This window comes from Mangifera indica, chromosome 11 (genome assembly GCF_011075055.1).
Source record: "Mangifera indica cultivar Alphonso chromosome 11, CATAS_Mindica_2.1, whole genome shotgun sequence".
In the NCBI taxonomy this organism is placed as follows: Eukaryota; Viridiplantae; Streptophyta; class Magnoliopsida; order Sapindales; family Anacardiaceae; genus Mangifera; species Mangifera indica.
In genome coordinates, this window is record NC_058147.1 from 8,662,868 (window position 1) to 8,680,194 (window position 17,327).

At 30.9% G+C, this 17,327-nt stretch overlaps 1 protein-coding gene across 1 annotated transcript; it reads right to left on the reverse strand.

The window, feature by feature from the left end:
* Positions 1-13,209: 13,209 nt before the first annotated feature.
* LOC123229164 (putative laccase-9) lies at positions 13,210-16,048 on the reverse strand. The gene is made up of 7 exons (XM_044654782.1): positions 15,886-16,048; positions 15,641-15,792; positions 15,308-15,552; positions 14,872-14,997; positions 13,977-14,565; positions 13,557-13,915; positions 13,210-13,449 (listed from the first exon to the last, which is right to left on the reverse strand). The coding sequence occupies exons 1-7, from the start codon at positions 15,988-15,990 to the stop codon at positions 13,316-13,318; spliced, it is 1,710 nt and encodes a 569-aa protein (XP_044510717.1). The 5' UTR covers positions 15,991-16,048; the 3' UTR covers positions 13,210-13,315.
* Between the last annotated feature and the right edge of the window lie 1,279 nt (positions 16,049-17,327).

Consider the following 17,327-nt stretch of genomic DNA (forward strand, 5'->3'; position numbering starts at 1 on the left):
CAATATATTGCCACAACAAACTACACAATAACGCATTAGTTTTGACCCAACCAGCTTTATCAATCTCGAGTTCTTTTAAATCAGTAGCTCTAATGATTAAATGGTCTTCTAAACCTTGTCCTGTGAACCATAATTCTATAGATGCAGCCCATGATGTGTAATTGACACTTCCTAATAACTTTTCAGTAGTAATAATAAGAAGGGAGAGAAATAGAGTAAATGCACCTGATTTTGAAGATTCTTCATCGGCCATTAATAAGAAATAGCAAATTTAGCACTGTTTGATTTTTTTGGCAATGACGATAACAATGGACGACAAAGAGACTATATGGTGATTACTCATCGGACTCTTCTGAGTTCAACATTATTGATAGTGTAGGCTAATGCTTACCGAAAAAATAGATCAGAGATAACGATTTGAGAGGGAGACAATCGGCGCGTGCAATCGATTTCAGTGATCAATGATGATAGAGTCACCACAAACTAATTTGTCAATGTCTTCTAAATGGACTAGAAGAGGTGGTGTCAATGCATGCTACTCGGAGAAACAGATCGATGATAAAGGCTATCGAGAAGTCTAATGACGCATGATAACGCGTGTATAGGCAAATGGCAGCTCTCTTTTCAGGGTATTGACGCAAAGTCGTTCTAATCATAATGATGTAGACACAGCTACCAGAAAATGATAGAAACATGTTGGTAAAAAAAAAAAGGCCAAAAAATGACGCAAACTTCACCAAAAAATAAATCAAGATTATCAAAAAAAAATCTTAGAAGCCTAATTTTGGCTTTGATACCATGTGAACAATTCTTAGAATATTTTTCTATATCAAAAGGGTGAATTTACATCAATATTTATATGAAATTCTAAATCCTACTCTAGGAAAGATTATATGTACTTTCCTAGTTTACAAAGATACAATCTTCTTAATTATTTGCTTCCTAATTTAAAGATACAACTCAACAGAACCCAATGTAAAAGCCTAGCACCAGTCCCGAGCTCTGTCCCGCAACGTTCATCTAGAAAAGGTAAAGGGTCGAGATCTTGAGAAGCTTATATTTAGTTTTGTTAGTTATATGATTCATCATTATTGTACTTCAATGATATGTAACTGATGTATTTTCATAATTGTTTCAAATGTGTAATTGTATTCACATGTGATGTAATGACTTTAGTGTGAATAATTTTTTCATTTCATATTTGTTAGAATGAGCTATTTTAGTATTTCTTTATTTCATCTCAAATTTGCTAATAACTATTGTATCTCATATAATTATTTTCGTGACAGTATTATTATATCTCATATAATTATTTTCATGACAAGATTATTTAAAAAATGAAATCAAATACATATCCATATATAATAATAGATAAAGTACATCATACACACACGCACATACAATAGATATATACGTAAGAACATTTGAAGAACGATAAATAAACAATGAGAAAACTAAATATACAGTCGTGATCTACTCCATACAATGAAAATACAACTACGACGCTAAACATCATCGCATAGAGGTAGATGACTCTCAGGGAAAATCGATGTTTTGTGACAATGTCAAACACTCAAAAAAACGTAACATAAACATGCCACAATCACCGGAACCCTCTCCTTGCTAAGGGACATCCATCGCTTGATGTAACATGAGGGGATCATGTCATAGAGTCTTCCCAGAAGCTGTCCAAAAACTCGTTGCCTCTAATAATGTGGGTATGAATGTTGTGTATAGTCACATCCGCCACTTGACCCTATATTCCCTGTGTATGATACCTTTGAGTCATACATCGTAATCGACCAATCACAAAAATCTATAACTCTAGCCACCCAGTATGCGTAGTCAAAGTTTATTGGAATGTAAACCTATAAACAGTAACAAATTAAAGTAGATTATAAACTAATTCAATGTAAAATATAATTTAAAATACTATTATACTATACCTTATCGACCATCCCCCATGGTTTGTAAAACAATCTCAGGGTATAATCCGCTTTAACCATCCTTGTGAAAAGCCCTGAAAACTAAAACTCTCTATTGGGTGTGCTCTGCCAACTTTTCCAGGCCATCTCAACATGGCTTACGAAGAATGTGTGCCCCCTCAATAGACTGCAAAATTATAATTTTGAAAATCACAATGATTTGTATATATGAATATTTATATACTAATTATAATGGATATACCTCAATATGGATTGCAACGGAAACGTCCTCCAGTAAGCCCTCATTCTGTGAACTAATATCCACTATCCTTTTACTGAAGTTGGGGATATCAGCAAGTAACTACAACTGCTCATCCTGAAAGAAGACAAAACATTGTTAAATAAACATTATAATTGGAAAGACAAATCGATCAATGACATTTCTTAAAAAAACACTACCAACACTTTTGAGGAAGGTTTTCAAGGAGAACCCTTGATCGATAATACCTTAATACGGGTCCCCTATATGCATAAAAAGAACAAAATGGTAAATGATATTTCATATAAAATATAATAACTACAATAATTTTCATACCTCAGGTGGAGGATCTAAAGCAACCAGAAGTCCCCGAAAGGCCTTCATGAGGAAGACCCTATACGAATAGATAAAATGAATTAATCGATAATAAAACACTCAAAAAAATAGAGTTCCATCAATAAGTGACATACCTTAGATTGGACAATTGATGTAACAGAAGGGCCAGCGTTTCATATATTCAATACTGCAATATAACCATTAATGATTTAAATAAATCAATTCATATTTTTGTCAATTAATATATATAATCAATAAATTAAAACTTACCTGAAATGCGAAAGGAAATCCGTAGAGGTCATATTTATGCATTTCAGGCATCCGTCAGAAGCAAACTCTGTCACTCGCTTGTGACATAGACTCGTACGTTATCTGTCACATGGTAACGCCCTAGGGGTAAGAATTAAACCCGTCCAGATGATCAACTAACTATAAGTATTTCGCAAATACTTTCTTTGGTCGATCATTCCCTAACAACACCATATGAAGACAGTATAGCAAGGCCATTTTGATGACGTCAATATCGTCATCCCCCTATGGCCTAGCCAAAAAAACACCCTCTATATCATGATACTACACCTTCAGACAAACCCAAAAGTATGTATCTCTGATCCTATGTTCGGAGGAGTAAGGAATATATGATGAAATAGTAGTGAGTCAACTAAATGAAAGCCACGTCATCAAAGCAAACTCAAATGGGTTGAATCTCACATCAACCTCATTAACCCTAAATCATAACTCATCTCTGAAGTAGGGTTGATGTAGCTGTCGCAGTAGAAATATTACAGTGTGCACGACATGTCCTCTTAAATAGTCGAAGCTGATATGGGGTCCGTGTAGAAGTAATCCTGGATAATACGATGCGTTGTGAATGACATATAACCTCTGCTCGAAAATGTCTAGACTTATCGGGGATTTGCAGCTCGCCTTCAACACGTTTTCCTTTACGAGAAATATCTTGCAAAAAATTTTAAAAATTTGTAACACATTCATAAAAAACAAATGTAGTAATGTTAAAAAAAAAACATAGAAAGATAAAAAAATAGAAAACAATAAAAAAAGAAATGACAAAATTTTAAAAATAGGATTTCATTATCCTAAAATGATGAAATTTGAAAAAACAAAATTCAAATTCAAATTCTATACTTTTAAATATCCTAGAATGTTAACAATCAAAAAATCATTCAAAAATCTAAAAATACGAGTCAATATATCCTAAAAGGACGAAAAACAAAAAAACAGAACTAAAATTCGAATTCTATACGTTGAAATACCCTAGAATGTCAATAATAAAAAATTCATTCAGAAATATAAAAATACGAGTCCATATATTTTAAAACGACGAAAATCAAAAAAAGTGAATTAAAATTCGAATTCTATACATTGAAATACCTTAAAATATCAACAATCAAAAAATCGTTCAAAAATTTGAAAATACATTTTGATAATATCCTAAAATGATAAAAATAAAAAAACAGTACTAAAATTTGAATTCTATACTTTGAAATACCCTAGAATGTGAAAAATCAAAAATTTGTTTAGAAATTTGAAAATATGAGTCAATTTATCCTAAAAAGGTGAAAATTGAAAAAATAGAACTCAAATTCGAATTCTATACGGTAAAATACCCTAGAATGTCAACAATCGAAAAATCGTTCGAAAATTTGAAAATATGAGTCGATATATCCTGAAATGGCAAAAACCAAAAGAACAGAACTGAAATTTTAATTCTATAAGTTGAAATACCCTAGAATGTGAAAAATCAAAAATTTGTTTAGAAATCTGAAAATACGAGTCGATTTATCCTAAAAAAGTGAAAATCGAAAAAATGAAATTCAAATTTGAATTCTTTACGGTGAAATATCCTAAAATATCAACAATCGAAAAATTGTTCGAAAATTTAAAAATATGAGTTGACATATCATGAAACGACAAAAATCGAAAAAACATAACTGAATTTCGAATTCTATACATTGAAATACCGTAGAATGTCAATAGTAAAAAATTCATTCAGAAATCTGAAAATACGAATCGATCTATCCTAAAAAGGTGAAAATAAAAAAAAAAAACTCAAATTCGAATTTTATACGATGAAATATCTTAGAATGTCAACAATAAAAAAAAAATTGGAAATTTAGAAATACGAGTCGATATATCTTAAAACGACAAAAATCAAAAAAACGAAACTCAAATTCGAATTCTATACGTTGAAATATCCTAAAATGTCAATAATCGAAAAATCATTATAAAATCTGAAAAATACGAGTTAATTTATCCTAAAATGGTGAAAATGGTAAAAACGGAACTGAAATTTGAATTCTATAAGTTGAAATACAATAAAATGTCATCAATCAAAAAATCATTCGGAAATTTGGAAAATACTAGTCGATATAGCATAAAATGGCGAAATTCGAAAAAACGAAACTGAAATTCGAAAATACGAATCGATATATCCTATAAAAAAAAACCGAAATATCAAATTGAAATTACATCATTTTATAGTAAAATGTGTCAAAAAAGCACAAAAATAAAAAAACTGAATGTCAAATTTCTACTACAATCAGGTCTAATATTTCCCTCACCTCTTCAGCAATTTTCTAATCTCTTAACGCCCTTACAGTTTCAAAAAAGTAAATTTCCCCCCAACCCATGGTATTCACGGCATTAGCGCATTGTCCCATGCCAAATTTCACAAACACCCACCATGCAGTAATTTATCTCCCCCATCTCCCTAATGTTTTGAAAATGCTACTTTACCCCCTAACTCACGGTCAATCTCTCCTGACCGTGGTATCCACTATTCCCATGGCAAGAGCGCTGGCTGTTCTAACCCCTTTTCCGACGCAAAAATAGTCGTTTATGCCTCTAATTTCAACACAAATCAAATATACATATCTTATAACACAAAACCTCTCAAGAAATTCAACCAAAACAACCAAGAATCAAAACGTTTTATACATTGTTCAAAATCGGAACCCTAGAATTTCAAACCGCAAAATCTCCCTCAAATCTTAATACTCTTAACAATAAATTCGTTCAAACAATATTAGAGAAGATGTACTAACCTTCTTTGTCATTTTTTATTGTCAAAAAGTACGAAAATCAACAGAAACTGCTTCCCCTGTGGAATGACCGTGGGACCAGTGAAAATTTTCGATTTTATACAGTGAAACCATGGGAAAATTATGCAGAAAATATGTAAAATTTTCATTGGTCCCAGTGAAAAATCTTAACAATAAATTCATTCAAACAACATTAGAGAAGATATACTAACTTTCTTTGTCATTTTCGATCATCGAAAAATACGAAAATCGATGAAAATTGTTTCGCCCCATAGAACGAGCGTGGGATGACCATGAGACTAGTGAAAATTTTCGATTTTGCACAGTGAAACTGTGGGAAAATTATGCGGAACATATGTAAAATCCTTGGTTTATATATGGGGGCAGTTTGGTCACTTTATAAAATTAGGGCATTTTTGCTTAATCCTGATTGTTTTAGATAATTTCGCTTGGACCCCCTTAATTTTGGCCATTTAATATAATTTCCCAATAATATACATCTATTTATTTAAATTATATATATATAATTTTATTACGGTTTTAATAATACAACATGCCGGGCTGGATCTCTGCTACTTGCTCTGTCTCATGCACATTTATATTTGTACTTTAGTAATCCTTTATAAATAATTGACTTTGGATTTATGTAAAAATCACTTACTGGAATTAAAAAAAATGATCTTTGAGGTGACTAGTTCTAACAATTATAAAGTTTAATCAAATTCTCTACGTTACGTTCACGACATTCAAGCTAAGTTCAATGGATGATGGAAACACTTAGAAGTTTTAAAGCTTAGACTATACTCATAGCTAACCTTTTTGAAATAAACATCCCAGGAGAGAGAGCCTAATTATGTTTTAATTCATTTAAAATGATAAAATATAAATAAATTTAATTTTTGTTATATTTAATGATACATAAATTAATAGTAATAATAGATTTTATATTAAAAAATATAAATTAATATAATCAATATATAATAATATTAAAAAGTGTGCTAACTTAAAAAATTATATATTTAAGATATATTTTGATATAGTAAAATATATATTTTAATGCAATTTAATACCCCCCTCAAACTCAAATAGGTTAAAAATTTGTAGAATTGAGTTTGTAATGCAAGTCAAGAGGTGATAATGTCAATGATAAGATGATAATGTAAGTGTATCAAACTAATAAACTTATCTTTTTACGGAGATAATGGCGTGAACGTGCTAAACTTATAACTCATTTGCTCATAGAGATGATGACATGAGTATGTCAAACTAAAAACTTACTTTTCCATGAAGGTAAAGACATGAGTGGGTCAAATTGATAAACTCATCTTTTCACTTTTCACATAGGTAAAGACGTAAGTAAGTCAAACTAATAACCTCATCTTTCTATTTTCCACATTAGTAAAAGCATGAGTGAGCCAAATTGATAAACTCATATTTCCATTTCCCACAAATGTGAGGGTTTGAGTGTATCCGAATTAATGAATACCGACAAAAATGTTTTGCTCTGATATTATGATAAAATATGAATATATTGAATTTCTGGTATATTCAATTATTTGAATGATACATGAATTTAAACCTAACATCGATCCTATATAAGAAAATATAAATCAATATAATTAATATAAAATAATATAAAAAATAATAACATATATTTATAATATCTCCTAACCAAAAATAATATATTTAGAATATATTCTAACCTAAAAAAATATATATTTGAAATATATTCTAACATCTGCTAATATAAAATTTCAGTTTTAACATTAAAGAATCTAGTTAATCAAGTAATAATGAATCTTATTAATGAAATTTATGTGTTCATTAAAAGTTTTTTAGATTTTAGATTTTAAGTCCTAAAATTTACATTTTTTATTTAGTAAAAATTACTGAAAATAGATGACAACTTAGAAAAAAAAAAATTAAAACTCTAATTCCAATTAAATTTAAATTTTGAGTGGTAAAATAAACGTTGATAATTCATGTTTTTAAGTGTTTTTTGTTCAATCATAATCGAATTCAAAGATATTCCTTTTGTTTTGCTAATATGACTATAAATTCAATTTCTTACTCATTTATATATTAAAGTCAATTTTTAGTTTTAACAATAAAAAAATTGAATAATATTGTTTTAGTTCAATCATAGCGTCAATTCACTTGTCTGACTATAGGCAAGAAATGATCTCTTTAAAATTTACAAGATCTACAATCTAGCCAATGTCATAATTAGACTCACTAGAATAGACATAATAATCACAAAAATGGTTGGTCGTCTCTGTCTGGTTGAAATTCTAATTAGAATTAAAACTATGGGCTCATCAGGTACAATATCAGATACAAGTAGCTAAGCTAATGCAAGATCTAAAATAGTAACATCAGTGGTGGCATCATTTTGAATAGGTTCATGTTCTAAAAAATTCTCTAAAATTAGTTGTTTGGGCTCCTTAATAGGAGTAGGTAAAATACCACTATATGCATTAGTTAATGGCTCCAACCTAGATGGACTTTCTTCAAATTCTTTTAATGGTTGAGAGTTGCTACCCTTTGTTGAATCAAACTCAATTTGAAATGTTCAAGATAACCAATAAAATATCCCCAAATAGTCCTAGGATTTAATGTCTTCTAATTAGGATTATAAACCTTGACTTTGGCTGGACAACCCCTAACGTAAACATGTCTCAAACTAGGTATTTTTTTGTCTAAAGCTCAAAAGGAGTATTGTGTACTGATTTTACCTTATTCAGAATGTATAATGCAACCTTAATAACCTCATAAATACTCTAACAAATTAGATCTACACATCATACTTCTTACCATATCCTTAAGGGTGTGATTATGCTTCTCAGCTACATAATTTTTTTCAGGAGTCACAAACATAGTGTATTAAGAAACAATTTCATATTCTTGTAAACACTTTAAAAAAGAACCCATTTGTTGCCCTAAATCAATATATCTGCCATAATATTTTCCACCTTGATCAGATCTCACAACCTTGATGATTTTTCTTGTTTGTTTTCCTGATTCTATCTTAAAAATCTTGAACTTCTCAAGAACATTAGATTTATACTCTAATAAGAAAAACATACGCATATCCATAATAGTCATCAATAAAGGTGATTAAATACTTATTGTCACATAAGGTGGATGAACAAGGCTCACTAATATCTGTGTGAATAAGCTTTAAAAGCTCATTACTCATAGTTGAACTATATTTCTTAGTCTTTGTCAATTTTTCCTTTATACAATCAATACCTAGAGGCAAAAAAATTTCATCTTTAATCAATCTGTCTACCTTCTCTTTAGAAATATGCCTTAGCCTTTTGTGTGATAATAAGAATGACTTCTTTTTAATCAAAGATCTTTTAATACCAATATTCAAAGAATAATAACCACTATTAAGAACCAAACAAAATCTAAATAAATTATAAAAAAAACTGTCAATAATGAAACAAAAATTAAATTCCTTCTAAAATAGGGTACATAAAAACATATTGTCAAAGATAGTTCAAAACTAGTCTCTAATAATAACGTAATAGTTCTGACATAAATGATTTCTACATCAACATCATTTCCCACTTTGAGTTTGGCCTTTCTATCAGTCGGTCTATGCTGGTTAATTAGGCCTTTGTTTATTATTTTTATTATCCGACCATGTTTTGAACTTCTTATAGTTTGCCTTCATATGACCCTTCTTGCAAAAAAAACATTTATCCTTAATTCTTTTTTTCATCTGAAATTGATCCGAATAATTTCTTTTAAAATTGCATGTAATTGTAGGAACATGAAGCTTATATTTCTTATTCTACCATTTCCCCTTAGATTGACTTTTAGAGATACCAACCATATTCATTGTTTCCAACTTCTTTAACTTTAGTTTCTCTTCTTTAGCTACACAACTAGTAATCAGGTTATTAATAGTCCAATTCTCCCTTACAGTATTATAAATTTTTTAATCTGGTTGAATTCTATAGGTAAAGAATTGAGGGTATAATAGACAATACAGTTGTCCTTAAGGAGTATATTACAAATTTTCAACATTGATTGTATCCCCACAATCTTTAAAATAAGTTCTCTAACCCTTTTAAAGCCATCATATCTAACACCTAATAGCTCACTTATTAAATGAGAAGCTTCATCATGATTGAAACTCTGATATCTTTGTTCAATGGTATCAATAAATTCTCTAATATTTGTTTACTCTTGCTAGCTATTCAAAAGACACTCAACAATAGTCCTTCTCATAGCAATAATACTATGCATGTTAGATCTTTCCCATTTAATATAATGCTTTTTTTCAGTAGTAGAACTCTCATTAGTGGATGTTGGAGGTTCATCGACTTATGAGGTCATATCAATATCAACAATACCTAGTGTAAATTCTATATTAGACCTCTATCTTTTAAAATTACTACTAGTCAAGAGCTCAATAGTAGCATTTTTGTTGTTCATTGTAATAGTAACTGAATTCATAAGTAAATATTGCAATTGATTAATAATATAGACAGTTAACCAATTAGAATAGCCCTAAAACCTTATAAGCTATTCTAAATAGGGATCATTGTTGCATCATCATAAACTCTCATTTGAATAAAGAACATAAGATGCTATTATAATCCCAAAGTATAAGGTTATAAAACCATATGAGGATCTTATGAAAAATTGATTTTCAAAAGATATATCTCTTTTGGGTAGACAAACTTTTTAAACCAATGTTCATCCTCCCTTTAATGGAAAACATATGTCGATTGAATAAATACAACCACCTTTAGGTTTATTGGATTTATTTATGACCATGGACAATGTATTTTATATATTTAACCTTATGCTACCATTAGTCTTCATACACACAATAACCCCTATTGGGCAAAAAAATTACATATATTATAACCAAATAATATATCATTGTCAAATGGGATATTTCATGAGTTTTGATAAATGCACTACTTTGATTGTTAAACATTCTATCAACCCATTAATTTATTTATATAATACTAAACAAAATTGTCTCAACAAAGATTTCATAAGATATTGACCATTATTATTTATGACAATCTTATAAAGCAAAATCGCATTAAACACAATGAACAAAACAACCATTTTGGAACTTTAACTCTCAAATTGCAATAATTATGTCATAGATATATCATATATGTGTTCCAAATGAAATATAACACAATAAAACATGCATTTGCATATTCAGAACATAGATAAACACCCCAACATGTTGGAAAACATTGTCACGCATCAAAAAAATGTGCGCACATGTTGTCATGCTCCCATATGTACTACAGGCTAACATGTAGAGCCAGGGGTGGTTCAGGTTTACCTAGTTTTTGAGTCAACCGATTGACTAACTAGGTTTACTCATAGGTCGATCAACTAATTCACTGTTGACCCTAGTAATTAGGTTTTCCCAACTTGATTATAACTTGCAAATCATTAAGAACCTTAACTGCCACCCAACGACATCAATGTCAAATTTAGTTGTTCCGATCGATGATCACTGCGGCAACCATGGACGAAATGATCCCTGGATGCCACCAACTCCAACCACAATAGTTTTGATCGATGATGATGAGTGCATAAGTTGAAATTGGCACTTCACCGGAACGGTTAGCTAAATGGATTCAAGGCTTATTTCAGTTGATTTTTGATCGATTTTGGTCCAAAAACATGTTTAAAAGCATTTACAATTAATAAAGAATATAAACATATGATTTCTATACCCAATTATCAACAATTTGACAAAATTTTCCAATATCCTAATTCAGGAACTAGGCCAAAAATTACACAGTTTGCACAAATTAAAAGGTTTAATAGTCTAAATATGATGCTCTAATACCAAATGTAGGTAGAAAAAAGTAATTTAATACCAATAGTAAAACTATAGAACATTGAATTTCTGCCCAAATTCATAATTTTAACAAATTAGGCTATGAAACACTGTAATTAGAACATTAAGAACATAGAAAAACCTATTTTTGTCATCTTGTTGATCAAGAGAAGATTGAATATCAATCTCAGAGCAAAATCTTCCTCCCTAGGTTTTGTAGAATGCATTTGTAGAATGATGTTGTCAAATAAACTTACGTCCTTCTATATTAAACTAGGGGGGACCTTGTCTGTTTTATTAATTACTAAAAGGGTAAAATGGTCAATTAAATTCTCCCATAAAAAGCCCAATAACCTTATATCAACACACACTTATAAACTAAAATTAATAATTACACATAAAATATATCAACCCACTTCTAATTGATTACGGCAAACCCATAAATTAAAAACTTTATAGACTACACAATCATCCAGTTTTAGTAAACAATAAAAAAAAATTTAATCAGTATATGTCCACATTACTTATATTCTCATGCCCAATTTGGTTTCTTGCAATGCAAGATTCATAATAATCATTTTCACTCACACACTGGCCATTGGATTCTACAACTTCTACCAATAAGGATCTCTCCTTCATCTAGGGATCCAGAACCAAGCCAATCGAGAAGTGCAAAAAATCTCCTCTCATATGAATTTGAATGGAAATGTAATCTATTACATCTATATGGCCGACAATGCAATTGAATGTTATTAAGGGGTATTGAACCTTTTATCATCCTTAAACTAACTTAAGAAGTGCGAGTTTCACTCACGTTTCCCACCTCCAATTTATTTTCAAACCAATATGAGATTCTCATTAATAAATATAGTTACAAAGTTTGATCAAATTATCATAACATTTGGTCACTGGTCCACGTTAGGTTTACAAAGTTTTATCAAATTATCATAGCATTTGATTAATGGTTCATGTTAGGTTCACAAGGTGCGTTGAATTATAGAGTTAAGACAAATTTACTTAACTAGTGAATTATTTAAATATTGATCAAAATATATTCTTCTCTCAACAAAATGTTAAAATGCGCTGTTAAAACTTTTATGGTGTAATTCTTCTCTCAACAATTTTGTTTTGTTATTGGATTTTTCTTTCAACGGATGAGGTGGTGATAATTCCTTTTACTTTTAGTAAACATGATAAATAAATAAAAAACTTTACCCTTATCGAAATAGGAGGTGGGGCTTATTTAGAAAATGGGCTGGACTTATTTCACATCAATCAAGAACCAAAAAATAAAAATAAAACAAAATAAAATTGACTTCAGCTATAAAAAGAATCATTCATCTAAAACAACATTTATTTTAATAGATTATATATTGAGCATCAGAGTCTTACATTGGATGAGCCGAATTCCCTACTAAAGGTTGAGCTTTATAAAACTAATTAAAAAAATAGCTCTTTAATTCTCTTAAGTTGTTTATCACAAAGATTTATATGGTTGACTTTTGGGTTAGCCCTACCATTCGCTGTATGTGAGAATCATGTGTAAGAATAAGACTTTATCAATATGATATTCATTAATTTCATTCTTATTCTCCCGGTGAACGAAATAGATTTATAATGACGATTTAGTCCATAATTCTTAACAAAGGATTGTCCTCTTAACAATATATATATATATGAAGTAGAAGAAGTTGTTTAAATTATATTGAATAGCTTATAAATTTAAACACTGAGAGAGTATTTCATTAATAAAAAAAAAATGATGGTTCCATCAATACAAATGCAAATTAATTATCAGATAACATTTTTAATGTTTTTATTGAAGTACATTCCATATTACTAAAATTGTAACCAATTAAACAGGAGCTACGGCAACTTAATTAATTAAGCACAAGACAAATTAATAACAAGGAGGCATGTAAGCTGGTGGTGGCAGCATGCTCTGGTTCTGGTAACGCCCGTTCTGTACAATGAAAACTGTGTCCATGCCCCATGTTGAATGCCTCTCAAAATGGCAATGCATAAACCACACACCTGCAAAAGAAATTAATAACGGCAAACATCAGATTGAACCAAAAAATTTTGTTTTGTTTTCAATTATAAAAACAAAAGAATCTGACTATCTATGGTTGAGATGTTACCAGGGTTGTCAGCTGAAAACCGAATTGCAGCCCATCCACTTCTTGGGAGGTTAATGGTGTTAACTACAGGTGGGTCAACCAAATTATAAGAGAGTGGATCAGTGACATTGTTGAAATTTCCTGAACCCGTTCCAACCAGATAGAAGCTGAAACCGTGTAAATGGATTGGATGACTTGACGGTGCATTTCCAATATTTGTCCCTTGGAGGACAATTTCCACCACTTCACCATAATTTATCATCCTTGCCTTTGTCCCTTGCGCTGTGAACGCTCCTACATTTGACACATCTCCCGTGAAGTTGAAAAAAAATGGGGGCTCGCTTGGGAAATCGCGGTCGAAAGTTCCGTTTGTCAAATTCCTGCAAGACGAAAGATTTAGAATATATTCAATTAAGTATGGATCCTATAATAAGCTTGTACCTGTAGTATGCTTGTAGTATATCGATTTGAGGAGTGGCGAAACTGATATTATTTAAGCTGGCGGCTTGTCTATCACCAGTGCCGGAATCACACGAGCCGTTGGCACACAACAATAGATTCAAAGAAACGGTTATATAGATTCGCGTGCTGATATTTTTGGGAACATTGATGGGATGCTCGTTACTGGCTAAGCTCTTTATTTGATTAGTAAAGTTTAGTGCAGAAGTTATGTCAGTGTTACTTGGAAGGGATGGGAAGAAAGGAGATGAAGGGGCAGAATAGTTGCCTTCATATTCAACAATTGCTGTGGTGGTGGTGTTGGGAAATAGAATACCACTATCGACGTAAGGCGTCGACGCCATGTAATAGTGGCTGAGATTTTGGTTTGCTGTGAACAAAACATCCATGGTTTGTCCAGGAGTTATCATTATGTAACTTGTATTTATTGGTTTTATGTATGCAGCATCTTGCGCGACAACTGTGAGGTTGTGGTTAGCAATTCCGAAGAATTGTTCTTCGTTCATCACAGCATTCACAATGCGAAGAAGATAAGTTTTGCCAGATTCAACCGGTAAGCGATATGTTGTGTCTGCAATATCAGATTATTTTAACAGTTAGCTAACAAATAGATGCACGGTAAAAAGGACTTTCTATATAACTTGTTAATTAAACTCTTTTCACTTTCATTATCGGACGCCGTATGTCATAGGTATGCTTTGAAACATATGGCAGATTAGAGAAAATACGTATGTATTTTTGAAATGTTATATATCTGTAATATTTTGACCTAAAGAAAAGGAAAAATATATCATATTATTTACAAATACATGTATCATATTTTAAAATTGCTTTTAGTCAACAATCTATAGAGTAGTTTTAGAGGTTAATTTTATACCATTAGAGCACTCATATAAGTCCCCTGGTTGACCATTGATTGTAAAAGCGTCTGAATTACTCGGGGTGGAGCCTGTTGCGATGGCATTTTGAATCATGGCCATTACGTCTGCCTTGAACCAGGAACCTGCCAAATGCATTGGCGGTGAAAAATGACAATTTATTCATAAGTTAAAGAACAGAAAAGTTATTGATTAATATTAACTAAAATATATATCATATATATGGATATCAATAAAATTACATATATACACTTTTAGATATATAAATGGGTATATATATGATGGGTCTTCATGTAATTAGATGTTGTTTGAGTGATTTTGAATTAATGATAAATTAACATCCAATTATATGATGATATAACATATATGTTTCTATTTATATACTCAAAAGTAAATATGTATATATAGTATTATTCATGCATATATTTTTCATACCGAGTATGATTGTCTGTTCCTTGTAAGGCGTAGAAAATGGATAAGTAGTTCCGGCAGCTGGTAAAATGATAATGGCACCATGGACCGTGGCTCGAGTCCAGTCACTATGGGCATGCCACCAAAGAGTTCCTTCCTCATCGGACAATATAACCTCATAGGTGAAGTTGGTTCCTGCTGCAATTGGACATTGTGTTATGTTCTCAGGACCATCTGACCATGGATTCCTTGGCTGCTTCACTCCATGCCTACAAAAATTGAAAGGAAAATTCTTTACCTTTTTTGGATTTTGATTCATCATTTATTGAGCGTTGAAGAGGGCAGTTATAAAATTACCAGTGAATGGTGACCCCATATCTTCCCTGATTGATGACATTAACATACATAGTGTCTCCTCTACGAGCCTGAATTGTTGGACCTGGGAAACTGCCGTTCACAGTCAACATGCTCTTTGTGCTGCATAGCCTTGTAAAATTTGCTTCTTGAAGCTGCAATTAACCACATCAATACAATTCAGCATTTCAATTGTATGTATATCTTATTATTCTTTAACAAACTGAAATTAAGCAATAGGCACTTACAACAAAATCGTAATGATGGACTTGAAGAGCCATGCAAAGGAGAAGTCCATCGAGAAACAAGAACCCTATGAGCCCTAAAATGAAACCCACATTTTTTGTACCCATTGTTTATCTCTTTCTTAAGTGTTCTCAGGTTGCCTCACTTCTTTCTTTTGCGATGATCTTAAGCTGTGCCTGGTCTCTATTTATACTAAAAGTAAACCGAGTTGTGGAGGATTTAAAACCTATTAACATTACACAAAATGAAACATTGCGTGGTCAATGATGCCGTGTTTCAAAATTTTCCATGGTTTTTTTTATCAGTTATCTTCAAAATTCAAACCCACCTCCGGGGTTTCATATGCGGGGTTTCATATTATTCTTTTTGGGGCTTTAGAATCATAATGACGTGCAGACAATCATACTAAAAACCTATTACCATTACACTAAATGAAATATGCGCGGTCAATTATGCCGTGTTTCAAAATTTTCCGTGGTTTTTTTAATCAGTTATCTTCAAAATTCTAATCAGTCAAAATACTAAAAATTTAAATTTCTTGTTGATGTTATTGTTTTTGTGCTGCTTCCTAACTCATCCTCTACATATTAATAATAATAATAAAAAAAAGAAATAGTTTTTCATGATGCTCTTCCACATATGCATTTACTTAAAATAAAAGTATATTTAAAGATTGTTTTAATTGTGAATTAATATTAATTTCCCTGCAGGTTCTAACAATCGTAACAGCTATAATATTTATGACTAAATCTTGGTTTCAATTGTCAATGCACGTTGGATATGAAGGTGGAAACTTCAACTGGTTGTTTTCTGCAAATGAACAAGCAGGGAGTTGAAATTTCATTTTAATAGGTCAATGTAGAATTTCATGCGGTAACTTGCCAAATTAAAACTATAAGATATGACCATATAATATATAATCTATAAGCAGCCTTAATTTGTTAAAGACATTTGACTTGTATCTATTAACTCTTGGATGTATATTAATAATTTGACTAATTTAATTATCCACGCATTGACAAGTATATTTGACTTGTATCTATTAACTCTTGGATGTATATCTATTAATTGTTATTCGTTTTTCAACTTGTGGATTGATTTGAAAAATGTCGATTTTACTAAAACAAAATGGCACGCTGTTTTGGAAGTTGACGTGTTGTTTCTTGCAGCACAAATTATAATCTACTAATCAAATTTTGTACTGTATTAATGATTTGTTACCGACTTGTGAAGAAAATTCAATTCACCGACATCAATCTATTATAATTAGATCAGTTCGAAGAATCAGTCAAATCCAGCACTAGTAAAATGATTAATTGTATAACTCCGTAATATTTTATGATAAGCTCAATTTTATATTTATATATAGAAAGTGGCAGCCGGCAGTGATAATTTTAACGGGCTAACGGCCTTATGCCTATTTTTATTATTTGGCCTTCACTGT

What these genes read in the sequence shown, in the direction of transcription:
- LOC123229164 (XM_044654782.1), bottom strand. Translation starts at nt 15,990, where the DNA reads ATGGGTACAAAAAATGTGGGTTTCATTTTAGGGCTCATAGGGTTCTTG. An exon ending in GGAACAGACAATCATACTCG is followed by an intron (nt 14,998 to 15,307) that starts GTATGAAAAATA and finishes TGCATTTGGCAG; the next exon opens with GTTCCTGGTTCAAGGCAGAC. An exon ending in GTTTTCAGCTGACAACCCTG is followed by an intron (nt 13,450 to 13,556) that starts GTAACATCTCAA and finishes TTTCTTTTGCAG; the next exon opens with GTGTGTGGTTTATGCATTGC.